The 18649-nt window shown below is 56.6% G+C and overlaps 1 protein-coding gene across 1 annotated transcript; it reads left to right on the top strand.

Moving 5' to 3' along the window:
* Nucleotides 1-1927: 1927 nt before the first annotated feature.
* On the top strand, nucleotides 1928-14024 carry IL9R (interleukin 9 receptor). Its single transcript, XM_037034569.1, has 9 exons — nucleotides 1928-2140; nucleotides 5756-5857; nucleotides 6175-6286; nucleotides 6411-6589; nucleotides 7354-7499; nucleotides 7971-8166; nucleotides 8678-8783; nucleotides 10212-10296; nucleotides 12286-14024. The coding sequence occupies exons 1-9, from the start codon at nucleotides 2113-2115 to the stop codon at nucleotides 12832-12834; spliced, it is 1503 nt and encodes a 500-aa protein (XP_036890464.1). The 5' UTR covers nucleotides 1928-2112; the 3' UTR covers nucleotides 12835-14024.
* Nucleotides 14025-18649: the final 4625 nt, after the last annotated feature.

The raw sequence follows: 18649 nt of genomic DNA, 5'->3' as shown, positions 1-18649 counted from the left end.
CTTGGAGCTCTCCTCTCTGGCCTTTTTCTTTCTATGATTTCCTCCCTTTCCAGGTTTTGTGGTCTCCCCTTGGGGGAATCATGGTGTGGGTGGTGCGGTCTGCTGGCTTTATGTTAGTAAATTATGTCTCTAGCCAGGTGGGAGGGGCACTCTGGCAGACAGAGGGGAGCTCTCTTGGTAAGGACACTAGTGAAGGGATGGCTCCAAGGAGTTAAAAGAATGTCCCTGTAACAGGCAGTATGGGGGCCAAGCTGACTGAAATTGGAATACTAGAAGGAAATGTGATCATGTCTCTGGTCATGCGTAAGGGGCTTCCTGGGCTCGGGCTTGGACTCCGTCTCTCTGCAGGTCCTGGTGTCCTCAGGCCCCAGAGAGCTGCGGCTCTGAGGGGGCCAAGCCTCGTGGAGGCGTTTTGAGATGCAGGACACATACATGCACACACATATGTGCACACAGGCACTCACAGTTGAACACAGGCATGTACATACACACTCACATGTGACTTATGTGGTGCTGAAAAGAACACACAGCCAGTAAGTATGGGCAAAGATGCTTATATTCGCAAGTAACCAGGTGCAAATAAAAACAATAATGAAGTACTTTGCCTATAGAGTCGGCCAAGATTAGAGACTGATCGTGTACACTTTTGGGGGCGTTATAGGCATCTCACACTTCCGGTGGGAGTAGAATCTGGCACGATTTTGGAGGCTCACTTGGCGGTATCTATTGATATGTTTTTATTTTTATTTATTGACTTTTAGAAGGAGGGAAAAGGAAGGAGAAAGAGAGGGAGAGACGCATCGGTGACACATTGATTGGCTGCCTCTCTCACACCCCTGACTGGGGACCTGGGTGCAACCCAGGCATGTGCCCTGACTGGGAATCGAACTGGTGACCTTTCGGTTCACAGGCTGGCACTCAACCCACTGAGCCACGCCATCCAGGGTTCTTTTGATATTTAAAAATGCTGAGACTAGACCACAATTCCACCCCTAGCAAGTACTCATTCTGGTGGTTAGAGATCCATGCCCAGAATCGTTCACTATCTTCCTCTAAAATAGCACAGATAGCCCTGGCTGGTGTGGCTCGGTCGTTTGGGTGTTGTCCTGGGAACTGAAAGTTTGTGGGTTTGATTCCAGATCAGGGGACATGCTGGGTTGTGGGCCTGGGTTGCAGGCTTGGCCCCCAGTCGGGGGTGTGTGAGAGGCAGCTCCTCAATGTTTCCCTTGCACAGTGATGTTTCCATCCCTCTCTTTCTCCCTCCCTTCCCCTCTCTCTAGAACCAATACATTAAAATAAAATAAAATGGCATATACACTCTTGAAACTAATATAATGTTATAGATCAGTTGTATCGCAATACAAATTCAAATAGCATATATAGGCAGCGGTCCAAAGGGCCACTGGCAGGATCCTGAAACCACAGTGTGCCCCCACTAGAGGCACGGGGTGGGTTTCCGTGCCGACCTAGAGAAGTGTTGAAAATGGGCGGAAGCTCAGAGCACGGTATGAGTCCATTAGAAGCGTGCATTTGAGCTTAGAAATGTCTGGAGGGACTCATGCCTACCCCCTCCCCAGGCTACCTCTGCGTGGGGTAGAAGGCGACCCCTGCATTTTACTTCCTCGCGTCTCGTTGGTTCTCTTTAACCGAGACTGCATTATTCCACGTGTAACACCCTCTCCAGCCCCCCAGGTGCACCGATCGCCTCAGCTGGAGAGCAGCCTGCCCCTCTGGTCTCAGGAAAGCCTGGAAGGGGGTGAGGCCCACAGCCGCTTGCCTGGCCAAGGCCCTGGCCTCCCGGGACTGATTTTGTGTCTCGGTGGCGCTCCTTAGGAGGGTACAACACTCATCCACCAGCCAGCGGACAGGTCCCCAGAGTCCATGGCTGGCAGCCTTCCTTGTCACAGGGAATGCAGCTGTCCCACCTTGCGATTCCTGGATTTGCAGTTAGTGGTAAAGTCGCCTCTCAGCCCCGCTGCGCAGTGTGCTCGTGGTTTCAGATGTGGGCGGCCTGTGTCAGCCTGTCGTGCGAGGCGCACGTCACCGGGTGGTGCGCTTATCTCCTGAATCAGGCTGAGGGGCTTTGCTGTGAACACAAGGACGGTCCTCGCCATGGGACCCAGGCGGTGCATCTGCGGAGGTGAGTCTGCGATCGGGCTTCCTCACCTCTCAAGTCAGCGTGAACTTCAGCGGCAGAGAGGGGCAGGCAGCCTGCCTGCCCGGGGCCCCAGGAGAAGCCTGCGGAGGAGCCTTGCAATGGGCTGTGTGGGAGCACTGCTCTAGTTTGACCTCCTCCGGGGTCCTTGCCTGGGCCTCTCCCAGGGACAGCAGTTGGCAGTGCTGACCACAGGATGACAGACTGCCGTTTCCAGGCCTGGGGGGCTTGTGAGTGCCACTGGGAGGAGGGAAGGGCACCGCACCTGTCAGACAGAGTTTCCGATTATGGACGAGGCTTTGCTCCCTTGAGGTCTGAGCTGACCTTTGCCGGGGGCGGGGAGGTGGGGGAGAGTGAGTGAGAGGGAGTGTTCCAGTGCCTGGCAGTCTCGGTTGTGATTGTGATAGCCGTGGGTGGAGATGAGGTCCAGGCCCTGGGGTTGGTAGTTTCTCGAAATCCCCATGTTTTGGGGGGTCATAGGGCCGGGGAGCAGCTGGGAGTCCCGGGACATCTCCCACTGGAGCTGGGTGGGCAAGGGCGAGATCCCAGAGGGAAGGTCAGCTCAGCTAAGCAGGGGCAGGGGAGGAGAGCGTTCTTGCTCAAGGAACGTCCCGGAGCGCCTTCCCCAGGTGCCCAAAGCATTAACGCCAAGCAGAAGCAAGGGCAGCTTCTGCAGGGAGTTTCAGGATGCATTTCTTAAACAGTTTAGAATGGGTGCAGGGGCACAACATAAATCAGCTTCTTGCCCCAGAAGAACCTGATGGAGGGGGCCCCTGGGGGCAGTGAGGACTCCTGGAGAAGGACACAGGCAGAGGACGGGTGGTGTGTCTCCCTGTTTAACCTCCAAGCCCCCCAAAGAGAAATGAGGCAATGCCCATATTCTAGCCCTTACCCATAGCTACCGCCTGCCTCCCGGCTCCTGTCGTGTCTGGCTGGGGAGGGAGTGGGGTGCTTAGGGAGGGCTTCATGAAAGAAGAGGCATGTTATGGGGAAGGAAGCCAGGTGGAGGGGGCAGTGTGAGAGGAGGCCAGGGGGCAACCTCAGGAAGCTCAGGGCTGCAGAGCAGACGAGCAGGGACCCACAGGGGCTCCCCAGGCCCCCCTCTACCTCTCTGTGCTCCTCTGACTCCCATCTGCAACCCTCTCTCCCTGCCCCCGCCCCAGGCCCTTCCTCTGTCTGTGCCCTTGTTCACCTGAGACCCCTCTGGGTCCAGCCCTTACCTCTCCCATAGCTCCTGTCTGGCGAGTCCATGTTTCCCAGGCACTTGTCCCCCAGATGAAGCTGCCCCCTCCACTCACCCTCCCGTTGCTCCAGCCTTCGCTGCCCCCTCACTGGACTCACACCGGCTGCCTCGACCTCTCCTGCCCCCTGCCCCGTGTAGCCGCTCTGTGCGCCCATAGGAAGCGCAGCCACCTGGAGCGCTTTCTGTCTACGGCACCTGCAGTTCCTGCCGGTGCCATGTGGCCCACACGGGCTTGCATGGCCCCAAAGGGGAATTGGCTTCTGCTCCCATTTCTGGCTCCATTTCCTAGCACAGTCCCCATATCCCCCAAGTCCCAGCTGTTTCTGGGGAGCTGGGGTCTGGCCTCCTTCCTCCTGCCCAGCAGAGAGAAGGCAGAAGATAAGTGGTCATTTAATTAGCAACTTCTATCTCATCCGCCTCTGTGTCTGCCAGCCTCTGGTGGGCAGGGAGAATAACTGGGGATATCACTCCTTTCCCATGGAAATATATAAAAGAAAGTCTGTAAGAGGGACAGTAAGTATCTGCAGTAACTGGTGTGAAGCTGACTCGGAGGTTGCGCTGTGAGGCACCAAGGGCCCTGGGCCTGCCCTGCCCTGCCAGCCCCCACGGCAGGCCTGTCTGCTTTGGCCCGGGGTGCCACCTGGCACCCTTTGCATGCTCAGGGCATGAGGCCCAGGGAGGCCGGGGACTGCATCTGTCTGGAGACACACTCCTGGTCTGGCGGTATCTGTGGGGCCTGAGGCAGGGATCCAGCACGACTTTGGGATGGTCCAGGAAACCACGACAGGCAGACTGACCTTCGCCTCGAGGCTACGGAGGAGATCAGGTTATGGGAAGTGGCCAGAATGGTTGTGGACTGACAGCTGCACCCACTGGTCTGATGGGGGAGGGGCAGTGCTGGACAGGGACATCGGTCAGACTCCCCAGCATGACTGGAGGTGTTAGGGGCAACTCTGTCCCAAGGGAGCAGACACCAGCTTCTCCGGCTGCTCTCACAGCCACGCCAGGACTGGGTATTGTCCAAGCTGTGATTAGGCCTCCTTGGTGTCACCCCAGTGCCTCCAACAGGACCAGGGAGTATGCAGGCAGGGCTTTCTGCACTGAGCCCAGCAGCTCTCATCAAGGAGGGGGTGGCTCTGCTTCAGTAATGCTCCTGGTCATGCTGGGCAGTGGCTGTTTCCCGGGGGTCTGTGGCCTCCCTGCCTGAGCTCCCCCAGGTCCCCGTGCACACTCTGACCCCGTGTTCTCACGGCCTGAGAAAGAGCTGCTGTCCGGCGGCCCCCCCCATCTGCGTCTGGTCACTGCTGCCAGAGGGCCGAGCGCTCTAGCCCTGGTTGGTGCCGCACCTCGTGGCGTGGGCTGATGCTTCATTCTAGAGAAGGGTGGGGGCTCGTTGGCCTGAGCAGGGGTTCGTGCCGAGGGCGCACAGACAGTGTGCCAAGACATGGGGTGGGGTGGGGGTGGTGTCTGCTGCCTGGTGAGCGTGCACCGAAGACTGTGTGTATGTCTGCTTTTTTGCCTCCTTATCGCCCATCAGGCTTGCATAACTAGGCGGACCCTGCTTCCTGCTTAGGAGCTATCAGTGCACCATCTGGAGCTGCAAATGGGGTGATAGGGCACCAGCAGCTTCCCTGCAGCACGCCCAGCCTGGTCTCCAGCTAACCTCTGGCTCCACCAGGGTCCTGGTGCTTTGACTAGCACCTCCGAACGGGGTGTGCCAGACAGAGCCTAGGAAGTGCCTTCTGCTACACAGACGCCCGCCACCATGCTCCCATGCCTTCCTGCGGCAGAACCCCGGGATAGGTCGTTACTGAAGGAGACCGGAGGGAGAGGTTGTGTTAGAGGTCAGCTGTGTGACCCTTGGCACGGCACTTCCCCTTCTTGGACGTCAGCTCCCTGGTCAGCGAACAGGGGCAGGTTTCCTACCTCACCAGTCTCGTGGGAATCCCAGTGGAAAATGCATATTGCTGTCGGCACAGGGTGTGACACCCAAGAGGTCCGGATGGGACCTGGGCCCGGGACAGGGGTCCGGCAGACAACACTGGTCCCAGAGAGGAGCCTGCTGGGCAGACTCAGCTGCGTAGCCGATTCAGAGCCCAGGATGCACGAGGAGATGGAGGTGCGGGTGCCCCTGTGTGCTGCAGCCCCGAGTCTTTGTGGGGCCAGCTGACCTGGCGAGCCGCGGCTGTCAGCTGGTGCAGCTCGGACGGGGTGCCAGCTTCCTTCACAGGACACAGGTGTAGGTGGTGGCCCACTCAGAGCACTCTGTTGGGGGGCACTCCCGACAGGGAGGATCTCATGGGGAGCATTTCTTGGGGTGCTCCTCACACATTGCCCCTCAGTCTCACCCCTTGCAGGTTGGACCTTGAGGAGTGAGGCCCTGGCGAAAGGGATAAGCACCTGGCTCCTGGTCTGCACCTGGCTCGGCTTGGGAGTCCCGGTGCCCGGGGAAGGAGGAGGTGAGGGCGCTAGTCACTGGGTGACGTCGGGGCAGTGCTGCGGGGCAGGGCTGTCCTCTGTCAGACTCCACGGGGGAGGGTTTGGCCCCAACTGTGCGAGGACCTGTCCCCCAAAGGACCACCTGGACTCTAGTCCCTCCCAGGTGTCGTGGGTCAGACAGAGCCTGTCGCTTTCCAGGCCTCCCAGCCTGGCCCTTGAAGAATTCTCCTGGCATCATTCTTTGGGGACTGCCCTGTTAGGGTGTCAGCTTCCAGGTCCCCCGCCCAGCCCCGCCCTGACACAGCCACTGTGGGCTCCCACCGGTCGCTGTCCCCAGGGCTGGGGCCTGGACGTTTCACCTGCCTCAACAACAACCTCCTCAGGATTGACTGCCGCTGGTCCGCCCCCGAGCCGGGCGGGGGCCCCAGCCCCTGGCTCCTCTTCACCAGGTGAGGCTGGAGGGCCAGACCCGGCTGGGCAGAGGGCAGGGGTAAGGACAGGGTCCCCGAGCTAGCAGCAGTGGGGCCGGGCCGGTGCAGCAGCTTCCTGACGCTGATATAGAGCCCTTTCTAGAAACCATGAGCCAGGCAGCAGGCACAGGTGTGTCTTCAGGGTCAACGCGTGCACCCTGGTGCTGCCACCTGAGGAGATTCTTGTGCCCTCCGACAACTTTACCATCACTCTGCACCGTCACATCTCGGGGAAGGAGCAGGTCAGCCTGGTGGACCCCCAGTACCTGCCCCGGAGACATGGTGAGGCCTGGGGTGGGGCACCTCGGTGGGGAAACACCCTGGCCGCCTGCGTGTTGGGGGCAGGGCCCTGCAGCCTGTGACACCCATGCCTGGTGCACACTCTTTGTCCCTGCCAGGAGAGGTCCAGGGCTGGGATCGGGCTGGGCCTGGGGTGTGGGGGGGCGGCCCACTGGCTGCTGTCAGGATTGTTTTTTTTTTTAAAGATTTTATTTATTTATTTTTAGAGGGGAAGGGAAGGAGAGAGAAAGAGAAATATCAATGTATGTTTGCCTCTGGTGTGTCCCCTGCCGGGAACTGGCCTGCAACCCAGGCATGTGCCCTGACTGGGGATCGAACTGCAATCACCTGGTTCACAGGCCCGCGCTCAATCCACTGAGCTACACCAGCCAGGGCAGGATTGGGTTTTAAAGGATGGCGGAGATACAGGGCTTTGAGTTGTGGCCTAGACTGCAGCTGGAGTCACTTGAAATGCGCTTCCGTCACAGCAGGAAGGAGCCCCTGAGACTTGGGGAAGAGCCTCCAACAGCAGCTTGTGAAGGGAAGGGAAAGAAAGCTTTGAGAGTCACCTTGTCTGGCTGCAGGGGTTGGAAGAGGTCATTGCTGTCCTGTCTCACCTGGGGCTTCTCTGGGGCTTCTCTGGGCCAGCCTCTCAGCAAGGCCCCTTGCCTGCGAGGGCCTTGACTGTGGCCTCCCAGGAGTCTGTCAGCGCCCCAGCCCTGGGCACACTGATAGACACGCCCTCACATGGCTTCATTCTGTTTCAGTGAAGCTGGACCCTCCCTCTGACTTGCAGAGCAACGTCAGCTCTGGCTCCTGTGTCCTGACCTGGAGCATCAGCCCCGCCTTGCAGCCCCTGGCCTCACTGCTCAGCTATGACCTGGCCTTCAAGAGGCAGGAAGAGGCTTGGGAGGTAACGCTTGGGCTGGCTGCCGGGGCCCCTCTCTGCCTCCCGGGAGCAGTGGTGCAGGGCTGTTCCTCACCCCACACGGGGAGGTGCTGACTTGGAATTGGGAGAAGGGGGGTGGCCAGAGCCAAGAACATGAGTGTGCAAGTGTGTACGTGTGTTTGATATGTGCACACACAGGTGTGTCTATGCGAGTGTGCCTGTGTGTGCATGAATGTGTGTGTTTATATATGTGAGTGCTCATAGGGTGTGCCTATGTGTGTGAGAACAGTGAGCGCATGAGTGTGTCTGAGTGTGCATGCAGGTAGATAAGTGTGAGTGTGTGCCTTTGAATATGCATGTGTGCACATGTGAAAGTGTGCCCTGTGGATATGGCTGTGTGAGTGTGAGGCGTATGCCTGTGTGTGTGTGTACATTCTTGAGGGATGACAGACCCTGCCCCCTCTCAGCGGCGGCTAACTGTCTTCAACCTCGCAGTGGGCCCAGCGAAAGGATCACATCCTCGGGGTGACCTCGCTCATCCTTGAAGCCGTGGAGCTGGACCCTGGCTGCGTCTATGAGGCAAGGCTGCGCGTGCAGATGGCCACCCTGGAGGGCACCGAGGAGGAGCGCTATGAAGGCCCCTGGAGCGAGTGGAGCCAGGCTGTGTTCTTCGCCTCCCCTCAGTGGCAAAGTGGGTGCTTGTGGCTGCCGCCCTGAGCATCTGGTTGGGCCTCCCTTCTTGGTTCCTCGCATCCCCCCGCCCCACCCTTTTGCTTCCTGGGACCCACCCCAGAGGCAGTTATGCACCAGCGGACCACCCTGCCCTGGAGGGCCAAGGTGTGTAAGGAGGAAACAGACACCTGCTAAGCTTGAGCTTCCCAGGAGCCTGAGCCGGGGGTTCTGACGGGGAGCAGGTGCAGACCAGGGCTGCATGGTAAGGCCTCAGGGAGGGCTGGCTGACCCTCGTGCATGGCGGTGCTGGAAGGTCCGCTGCCCCTGAAGGCCTTGCAGATGCAGAGTGGGGAGGCCCGGGGATGCGTGAGTCACCGAAGGTGCTTCAGCAGGCGTGCCACACACCACCGAGGCCCACAACAAACCTTCCACGTAGCCCTGGGGTGCTCACAGGGGAGTCTGCCGTGTGGGTTTGGAGGAACACCCCGGTGGGGAGGCCGCTCTCAGCTCTGGGCCCTTCCTGCCCACAGGACCCCTGATCACACCTGTGGGGCAGCCCAACAGCACCCTGGTTGCTGTGTCCGTCTTTCTCCTGCTGACCAGCCTCACCTATGTCCTGTTTAAGCTGTCACCCAGGTTGGTAACTGAAGGGTGTGCGTGTTTGTGAGTGCATGGCTGTGTGTGTGCGTGTCAGTGTGGTGAGCAGGGCGCCAAGGGCTGGACCCACACTGCTCCTCCTGTGCTCCTTCCCCCCTCACCGTTGGGTCCCGGATGGGACCCAGAGGTTTCCAAGCCTCTGCCTTGGACCAGTGTGGAGCTTCCAAATACCTGGTTTGGGGGCCAGTGTGACCCAAAAGAACTGGGGAGGGACCCAAAGTCATGGGGACCAAGTTGCCTGGGGCTCAAGTCTTCAGCCTCTAGAGGTGCTTGGCGGTTTGCTCAATTGTCAGCACATCCTATGAAGACACAGTTTGGGGCATCCAGGGTGCACAGGACCCTGCTCTCAGCTCTGGTGGATGCCTCAGAGAACCTGATGGACACAGGGCCCTTCTGAAACAAGCCATCACACATGCCAGGTTATGAGAAGGGTACAGGGCCTCGTCAAGGACAGGGGCCTGAGGATACTGGCCAGGTGTGGACACGTAGCAGAGAAGAGGAGAGAAGGTCAGATGAAGTGAGCAATGGGGTGGGCGAGTGGTGAGGCAGAGGGTGATGGGCGGGGCTGGTGGGCAGGGTCGGGAAGCTAGAAGAGGGTGCAGGCTTGTCCTTGGAGCAAAGGAAAGCACCCAAAGTGTGTTAAATGGTGTGTGGCGTGATAGGGTTTATTTTCTGAGAATGGGCTGTGGAGGTACAGAGGTCTGGGAGGGTCGCTCAGAGGCCAGTGGTGGTGTCCGGAGAGACCGTTTGGCCGGAGCCAGTGAAAGAAGTAAAGAGAGAGCAAAGTGGAGGGGGTTTCTCAGGATCTCAGAGAGAGAAACCAAGGGGATGCGTGGGCACAGGAGACTCCTCTTATCGGTGACCCCTGATGTCACCCCTGAGGTGGGGCACTGGCCGCTCTAGGCCCCAAGGGAGGTCGGGAAAGCCAGTCCGGGCGCGTTGGGTTGGCGCCCTGTACCACTTCCTCGTGGGAGGACCAGCGGGCCGGGCAGGTGGGTCTGGTTCTCCGGGAGAAGTCTGGTGGGAAGGGGGGCTGCCACCTGCCTGCAAATGACACAGCTGGGCTTCCTGGAGGCACTGGCTCCCTCTGTGAGCTGAGATTTTGGCTGGTTCTCCACCCCTGATCTCACCATCCAGCTCACCCTGCAAAGGACACATGTCTTGGTGTCAATCGATTCCATGCGGTCATCAGCCAGGGAGGCCACAGGGTTCCAGGTGTTGGGTCTTCTCCTGAGAGCCAGTGTGGCCCTGGTGAGGGGAGAGCGCATGGCCACAGCACGGATGAGGCAGAGCTGGTCGCCTGCTGGTTGGAAGGGAGCTGAGTTCCCTGCAGGGACCTCATGCTTCCCGGAGTTGGGCTTCTGCAGGAGCGCCCATGAGGAGGCTGACTGTCCTTTCCGGGCTCAGGGTGAAGAGGACTTTCTACAAGAATGTGCCGTCTCCAGTGGCGTTCTTCCAGCCTCTCTACAGCGTGCACAACGGCAACTTCCAGGTGTGTGCCCTGGCGGCTCCGGGGGGCTGGGGGCAGGGCAGGGTTGCCCAGATCTCTGGCCTGCTCAGGATGTGGGCTCTGGGCGAGGGCTGGGGTGAGTATGGGGACCTTTCTCAGTGCTTTGAGCTTTTTTGGTACGTACAGTGGGTTTAAATTTATACATTGAGCCTCACATGGGTCAGAAAACTCACTTTGTGTTCTGTTGTTCATTTCCTTTTGTTCTTGTATCTCTAATTCCATTGTTGGTAGGAAAAAAATGCAAACTTTCTTATGACATTGTCTGTCTCTTCCGGTGTGCAGCAGCCCCTGTGAGGTAAATGGTCAGTTCAGGGAGCAAATGGTGAGGCTGTCTGCACCTGCCTCGGCTCAGCCTTCCTTCCTCTCCCACGGCATCTGTCTGCTGGCTGTGGGGAGGGTCTCCAGTGCTGGAGCTGCCCTTGGGGCCCTCACGGTGCCTGGTCCGCTGCTCCGGTGTCCACCGTGGAGTGCCTGGCTCTTCCCGGTCGCCCTGGGTGGCACGCTGCTACTGTGGCCAATGAGTGGACTCTGCATGTCCCCCTTGGACATGTGCCCCTTGGCGGGGCACTGAGGGACCCCATAGGGGAAGGCGAGCTGAGAACAACCCAGGGGGTGCTGCACCTGACCCTCTGCATTCACTGTCCCCCGCCTTGCTGGCCTGGGAGCTCTTCCTCCCCTGGCAGATGGACAGGGCGGGGAGGAGGCACTCCCTTGGGTGGTCTCTGGCTTCACCTTCTCAGACCCCTCCCTCTGGGCAGGGGACAAGGGACAGGAGGCAGTGCTCCCTGGGGCCCACAGACAGCCTTTCCCAGAGCTTCCACTCCTGATGTTGCAAGGCTCCCCTCCCTCTCAGCAGGGGGCCTAGTTTTCAAGATTGTTGTCCAAAAGTATCATTTGAAGCTTAAAGCCTGGCGCTTTGTCCTTGGTGGAGTCCACCTCTTTTCCCAAGGCAGTGGCTGTGACAAGAGCCCTGAGACAGTTGTGACAGAGGCTGAGAGGGACAAAGATTTTGATAGTTTCGAGCCATGCGTGCCTGCTCTCCGGCCCCTCTCCAAGGGAGCGGGCAGTGGCGGAGGACGTGGCGTGTGTGGCACGTGTGGTGGGGACTCTGGTCCCACCCTGGAAAAGTGTCCTTGAGGNTGGGCAGGGGACAAGGGACAGGAGGCAGTGCTCCCTGGGGCCCACAGACAGCCTTTCCCAGAGCTTCCACTCCTGATGTTGCAAGGCTCCCCTCCCTCTCAGCAGGGGGCCTAGTTTTCAAGATTGTTGTCCAAAAGTATCATTTGAAGCTTAAAGCCTGGCGCTTTGTCCTTGGTGGAGTCCACCTCTTTTCCCAAGGCAGTGGCTGTGACAAGAGCCCTGAGACAGTTGTGACAGAGGCTGAGAGGGACAAAGATTTTGATAGTTTCAAGCCATGCGTGCCTGCTCTCCGGCCCCTCTCCAAGGGAGCGGGCAGTGGCGGAGGACGTGGCGTGTGTGGCACGTGTGGTGGGGACTCTGGTCCCACCCGGGAACAGTGTCCTTGAGGAGGCGGGGGGCCTCTGGTGGCCCCATGGGGGTCCAAGTCCGCCTGCCTTGACCCCAAGGCTCCAGCCCCAGGTAGCCTCTCCCGTCTTTAGTGTGTGTGTGCGTGTGCAGGTGTGAGGGGGGTCGGGCGAGCTCTGTAGCCGCTGGAAGCGCCTGCAGCCGCAGTCTGAGGTTTTTGTCGGTCCTCGGTGCCCGTCCCCATCTGAACCTGTTTCAGGCTGCCGTCAGCTCCAGGGCTTGTGCTGGGAGGCTGAGGGGCCTGAAGGGACTTGAATTTCACTCGGAGGCTGGGCTGGCCCATGGGGGGACAAGAGAATGCTCCGGGCACAGGTGTCGAGTGGCCTCTGGGCATGGGTATGAGGAGAGCTTCCTGGAAGTGGCTGGCTGCCCCCGGGGAGCGTCCTGAGCAGGCCGCTGACCTGTGTCCCCCTCGCTCCGTTCCAGACCTGGACAGGCACTCACAGAGCTGGCATGCGGCTGAGCCAGGACCTTGGCGGGGCTGCAGCAGGAGCCTCGGAGCCCAGTGTCCGAGACGCCATTGCGTTGCTCACCTATGACCCGGTGGATCCCTGGCCCTTTGTGGGCCTGGAAGATGAGGGCACGGGCACTGGCCTCCCAGCGGATGTGTTGCCCATGGCCATAGAGTGGGGAGGGCAGCCGCCGGCCTACCTGCCGCAGGAGGAATGGGTCTCTCTGAGCCCGAGCAGGCCAGCTCCGTCACAGTCAGAGGGTGGCAGTGCCGACTACTGTGCCCTGGGCTGTTACGGGGTGTGCCAGCCCTCGCCTTTCCCAGGAACCACACAGAGCTCTGGACCCATCCAGCCCTTGGCCTGTGATCTTCCCTGTGACCCGCAGAGCTTGGATGTCAGGCAAGGGGGCAGCCATGTGGGAGCTGGTCACCATCAGAGGCAAGACCCTGGTGAAGAGGCGGCAAAGGGACCTCTGGAGTGTTCCCACCCTCCTATCCTTGGCAGACAGTGGGCTCAGCCCTGAAGTTCTGGAGCTCTGACTCGCCAGCTGCATCAGGTCCATTTTGGGGAAAATGGACTGAAGTCTCTGGAGCCGACCTTCCTGCAGAGGGCTGCTTAGGCAGTGGCCAGACACGCTGTCTGGACAGAGGCAGGGTCCCTTCTCCTTCCTTACTGCCTAGTGCTGAGGAGGGGCCTCTACGCTTCATATCCTGCCCACCAGCTGCTCCCAACCCCACCACTTCCCTCCCTGCTTTGACCCCGGGCTCCTCTGAGAAGGGGGCTGCTCTCCACAGCCTGCTCTGCCCTCACCCCGTACAGGGCCTGCCTGGGCCCAGAGGACACAGGCGAGATGCTGTGACCAGGCTGAGTATCCCTGTTCCGTGCCTTCCTGAGGCCTCTCCTGTACTGAGATTGAAGGCATTTAATAGCTGTTCCAAGCTGCTGGTAGCTGGGAGGGGCCCAGAGGAGGGTGGGGATATGGACTGTGGCCATTCCCAGGCTTTCTGCTCTTAGGAAGAGCGAAGTGGAGGCTCAGTGACCTGCTCCGTCTGAGGCCCACTCCCGCCCTTCCTTGTCCTCATCCCGTCATGGCCCTGTGAGGCTGGGAGCTGTGGCCAAAGCCAGGGCTGGAAACGAATGCCCAGAGTGGCCTTGACCTGTGCAGGGTTGTGCCTCTGACCCCCACACCTGCGGAGAAGTGGCGGGTAGAGCTGAGGATGCCTGCATCGGTCCCCTAGGCCTGCCACAGTGAAGCGCCACAAACTCGGGGACTTAGAACAGCAGAAATTTGTTGTCTCTCGGTTCTGGAATCTCAAGTCTGAAGTCTAGGTGTGGGCAGACCGGGGAGACGCTGCTGGGGAAGGCCTGTTTCAGGGCTCTGTCCGGCTTCTGGGAGCTCCTTGGCTGGGGACAGCATCGTACCAGTCTTCACAAAGAGTTTTCCTTGTGGGGGTGTGTCCGTCCGAAGTCCCCCTTTTACAGCTGCACAGTCACAGCAGTTTGGGGCTGATCCAAAGGACTTCATCTTGACTTGCCATCTGAAAGGACCCTGCTTCCATACCAGGCCATGCTCACAGGCCCTGGAGATGAGCACTCGAACGCGTGAATTTTCTGGGAACACAATTCAACCTGGGACAGCGTCTCTGCCTCTGTTGGCAATCTCCACCCCCGCTGGCTCAGGCCCTGTGGACCCTCTCGGGGCACCCCCCCCCCCCCCCCCCCCTCGGAACAAGGNGGGGGCCCCCCCCCCCCCCCCACTTAGGAAGAAGGCCCTGTTCCCGCTGGCTGCTGTGTTTGGGGTGGGTGCTGGGACCATCTGCCAGGTGAGGGCTGGGATGAAACTCTAGTGGAGCTGGAGGTGCTAAAGCTTTGAAAGTAGAGTACAGGGGAGGTCTGTCTCCCTCTGGGTGCTGAGTGTCTGTTTGTCCAGTGTTCCTTGTGGCCTGGGCAGAAAAAACACAGCACTAGCCCCCAGAGGAAAAGGCCCCTTCTGGCTCAGACGGGCGTCCCCTCCCCTTTGTGCGCCTGCCGAGCTCCGGAGGACGGCTGGGGAGCCTCGGTGGAGCCGGATTCCGGTCAGCAAGGGCGAATTGGGACCCAGATGTATCTTTAGTATCCAGAGAGCAGGAGGGGTGTGGGTGGAAGTGAGGTGCAGGCACCCTTAGCTCTAACCAAGTAGAAAAATACTGTGGTGAATGCACTTCCTGGAGCTGACCCCCGGGGAGCCCCAGGCTGGTGTATTTACAGCAGCATCTGCGCGGCTTGGGCAGCTTCACAGGGGACCTGAGCCACCCACGAGGTTAGCCAGCGACCCCCACAGCTGGGATGGTGCCCATGTGACTCGCACAGTTTCTCTGGACAGCTGACGACTCCAGGCTGGAACTTGAGTGCACAGCCAGGCAGAGGCTGTGTGATCGACTGCAGCAGAGTCACGCCTGCCCCTTAGGTCCCCGGGGCTAGTGACGCTTCGCAGTTGCTGTGAGTTCACCTGAGCAAGATGCCCGCACACTCTGGGGCTCAGCAAACACTAATTTCCCTCACTGCGGTGAGACAGCCCTTGGAAGCCTCGGCCGAGGTCCGCTGCACGGCCGGGGAGAGCTGGAAAGACTCATGAGCCTGATGAGGGCAGTGACCGTGGGACATCTGGGAAGGAGTCACGAGAAGGTGGCCTGGGAAGGGGATTGTGGCACTGCTTGTGAGTTGAGGAATTGAGTGGACAGCATGGCTGTGACGCAAGTGTCCACAATATGGCTGGTCAGTCTCCGGGTGGCAGGTGGACCCGGGGGAGTGGTGGGCCCAGGCTGGGGGTGCTTGGGAGGGTTTCTTTATTCTTTGTTTTTCAATGAGGTAAAACTCACATTGTATAAAATCAACTGTTTTAAAAATCCTCACCCAAAAATGTCTTTGTTGACTTTAGGGAGAGAGGGAGGGAGGGAGGGAGGGAGGGCGGGAACACTGATCAGGTGCCTCCCGTGCGCATCTGGAACGTAGGTGTGTGCCCTGAATGGGGATCGAACCTGCATCCTTTTGGTGTGGGGGATGTTGCAACAGACAGTGAAGCCACCCAGCCAGGGCAAAGTCAGCTGTTTTAAAGTGTACAATTCAGTGGCACTTAGTACGTGTATAATGTGGTATAACCATCACCTCTATCAAGTTAAAAAAATTTCGATCACTCCCAAAAAGGAATTCCCTGAACAAAAAGTAGCCGCTCCCCATCCTGTCCGCCCTCTGACCTCTGACCACTAATCTGACCTCTGACCTCCGATCTCCTGTTAGCCCCTATTCTGGATGTGTCATATAAATGGAAATGTAATGTGACGTTTTGCGTTCAGCCTCTTTCTTTTAGTATACTGTTTTTGAGATTTCCCCACATTGAAGTCTTGGTACCTTGCTCCTTTTTGTGGCTGAATACAGGGTAGGGCAAAAGTAGGTTTACAGATGTTTCTGTAGAGAATAATACAATAATTATAAGCAATAATACCAGAATAAACTCTGCCCCCTCCCCCCGTAATACCCACTGCATGGATACACCACATCGCGTTTAACATTTATCTGTTGATGGATGTCTGGGCTGTTTCCACTACTGTGAACGGTGCTGCTGTTGCCATTTGTGTACAAGTCTTTGTTCGAGTACCTGTTTCCAATGCTTTTGTGTGTATCCCCAGGAGTGGAATAGCTGGACCATGTGGTCATTCTGTTTAGTTTTTTGAGGCACTGCCAAACTATTTTCCACAGTGGCTGCAACATTTCATGTTTGCATCATTCATGTGCTGGTTTCCAATTTCCCCACACCCTCTTCGTGGTGCGCCTCCTTTTCAATGGCTCCCATTCTCACGGTTATGAAGTGGTACCTCCCTGTGGTTTTGAGTGCATTTCCCTGGTGATCGTGAGCACATTTCCATGAGCTGTTCATGTATCTTCTTTGAAGAAAAGTCTGTTCAAGCCCTTCGCCTATGTAAGAATTGGGTTGTTTCTCCTTTCACTCTTGAGTTGCAAGAGTTCTTTATATATTCTGGGAACTCAACCCTTTTCAGGTACGTAACTTGCAAATATTTTCTATCATCCTCAGTTTATCTTTTTACTTTCTTGATAGCATCCTTTGATCCACAAAAGTTTTAAATTTTGAAAAGTTTTAAAAAGTTCAATTTATTTAATTTTTTTCTTATTGCCTGTGATCTGGGGTGGGGGTCATGCCCAAGAAATCATTGCCAAATCCAGTCCTAATAAATTCATGAAAAGATGCTCAATATTACTGGTCTTTAGGGAAACAAAAATCAAAACCACAGCAAGACACCACTGTACACCCATTAGGGTGGCTATCACCACAAAGGCGGCAATGAATTGGGTTCTCCGAGAATGCGGTGGCTGCACACGTGCGGATGGACTTAGTGCCCCTGAGCTTCAGACTTAAAACAGTTCAGGTGATGTATTTCATAATGCGTATTTCACCACACGCAAGAAGACTCCTCCAGAACTGGTCCTGAGGTTGCTCACATGTGATGGGAGGAGGCCCTCGTCTTGCAGAGTGTGAAGTGGCCTCCTGTTCATGCCAGCGCTGCAGACCCTAAGCTTTTCACAGGTGCCCAGCATGCTCTCACCAACCAGGGGCCCGCCCTTGCCTGCACCACGCGTACCTGCTTCTGTCACCTTGTTTCCCTCTCCAACTCACTCCCCAACCACTCTCAAGAAAATTACCGTCTCTGTGGTTTTTATTTCTCCATAATGTCATACAAGTGGGATCTTAGGTACAGTGTGTAGTCTATTCACAGTGGCCTCTTCTACTTAGCAATACACATGTGAGTTTCATCTATAGCTTTGCATGGCTTAATAGGTCATTCCTTTAAAATTTTTTTTAATCCTCACCTGAGGATATGTTTTTTTATTGATTTTAGAGAGAGAGAGAAGAAGGGAAGGAGAACAACATCGATTGGTTGCCTCCTGTATGTGCCCCGGATAGGGATTGAACTTACAACCTGGGTATATGCCCTGGCTGGGAATCGAATTCCCAGACTTTTGGTGCAGGGGATGATGCTCCAACCAACTGAGCCACCTGGCCAGGGCCATTTCTTTTTTAAAAATGGAATAGTATTCCATTGAACACTTGGTTATTTATTCACTTATTGAAGGATATCCTGATCTTTGAGGTATTTCACTAGTGTGAAGAGAGATGCTGTACATAATTGCATGGTGGTTTTTTTCTTGGACACAGGTTTGCAGGGCAGTTGCCCAAAAACCTAGGTACGTGATTGTTGGCTTATGACGAGACCATGTTCAGCTTTGGAAGACTCTGGTGCACAGTGTTCCCGAGTGGCTCTACCATGATGCCTTCCACCAGCAGTGAATGAAAGCTCCTCTTGCTGTTGTTCCTTCTCCTCCTTCTTCTAAAATGTAGCCACCATAATGGAAATGCACTGCTATTTTGTTTTTGTTTGAGTGGGCTTTTCCCTTATGGTAAGTGATGTTGAGCATTTTGTATGCTTGTCACTGTGTGTATGTGTGTGTGTGTGTATATATATAATTTTATTGTTGTTCAATTACAGTTGTCTTCATTTCTTCTCCACCCCTCCCCCCACACCCCTTCCAAACCCACCTCCCTCCCTTGTCTCCACCCTCCCCCTTGGTTTTGTCCATGTGTCCTTTATAGTAGTTCCTGAAGACGCTTCCCCTATATTCCTCTCCCCTCTGTCTATTGTTAGATTGTTCTTAATTTCAATGTCCCTGGTTATATTTTGTTTGCTTTTTTCTTTCGTTGATTGTGTTTCAGTTAGAGGTGAAATCATGTGGTATTTGTCCATCACTGCCTGGCTTATTTCACTTAGCATAATGCTCTCCAGTTCCATCCACACTGTCACAAAGGGTAGGAGCTCCTTCTTTTTTTTCTGCTGGGTAGTATTCCTTTGTATAAATGTTCCATAGTTTTTTGATCCACTCATTTACTGATGGGCACTTAGGTTGCTTCCAGCACTTGGCTATTGAAAATTGTGTTGCTATGAACATTGGGGTGCATAGGTTCTTTTGGATTGGTATTTCAGGGTTCTCAGGATATAATCCTAGCAGTGGAATTGCTGGGCCAAAAGGCAGTTCCATTTTTAGTTTTCTGAGGAAATTCCATACTGCCTTCCATAGTGGCTGCACCAGTCTGCATTCTCACCAACATTCCCTTTTCTTCACAACCTCTCCAACATTTATTTGCTAATTTGTTTATGAAACCATCTTCACTTGTGTGAAGTGTTATCTCACTGTGGTTTTAACTTGCATCTCTCTGATGGCTAGTGATGCTGAGCATCTCTTCATATGTCACAGGGCCCTCTGTATGTCCTCCTTGGAGAAGTGTCTGT

The sequence above is a fragment of the Sturnira hondurensis genome, unplaced genomic scaffold (assembly GCF_014824575.4).
Source record: "Sturnira hondurensis isolate 20B ecotype Veracruz unplaced genomic scaffold, ASM1482457v3 Scaffold0022179, whole genome shotgun sequence".
Lineage (NCBI taxonomy): Eukaryota > Metazoa > Chordata > Mammalia > Chiroptera > Phyllostomidae > Sturnira > Sturnira hondurensis.
Note: the sequence above shows the minus strand (reverse complement) of the source record. Positions and strands in the feature narration are given on the sequence as shown.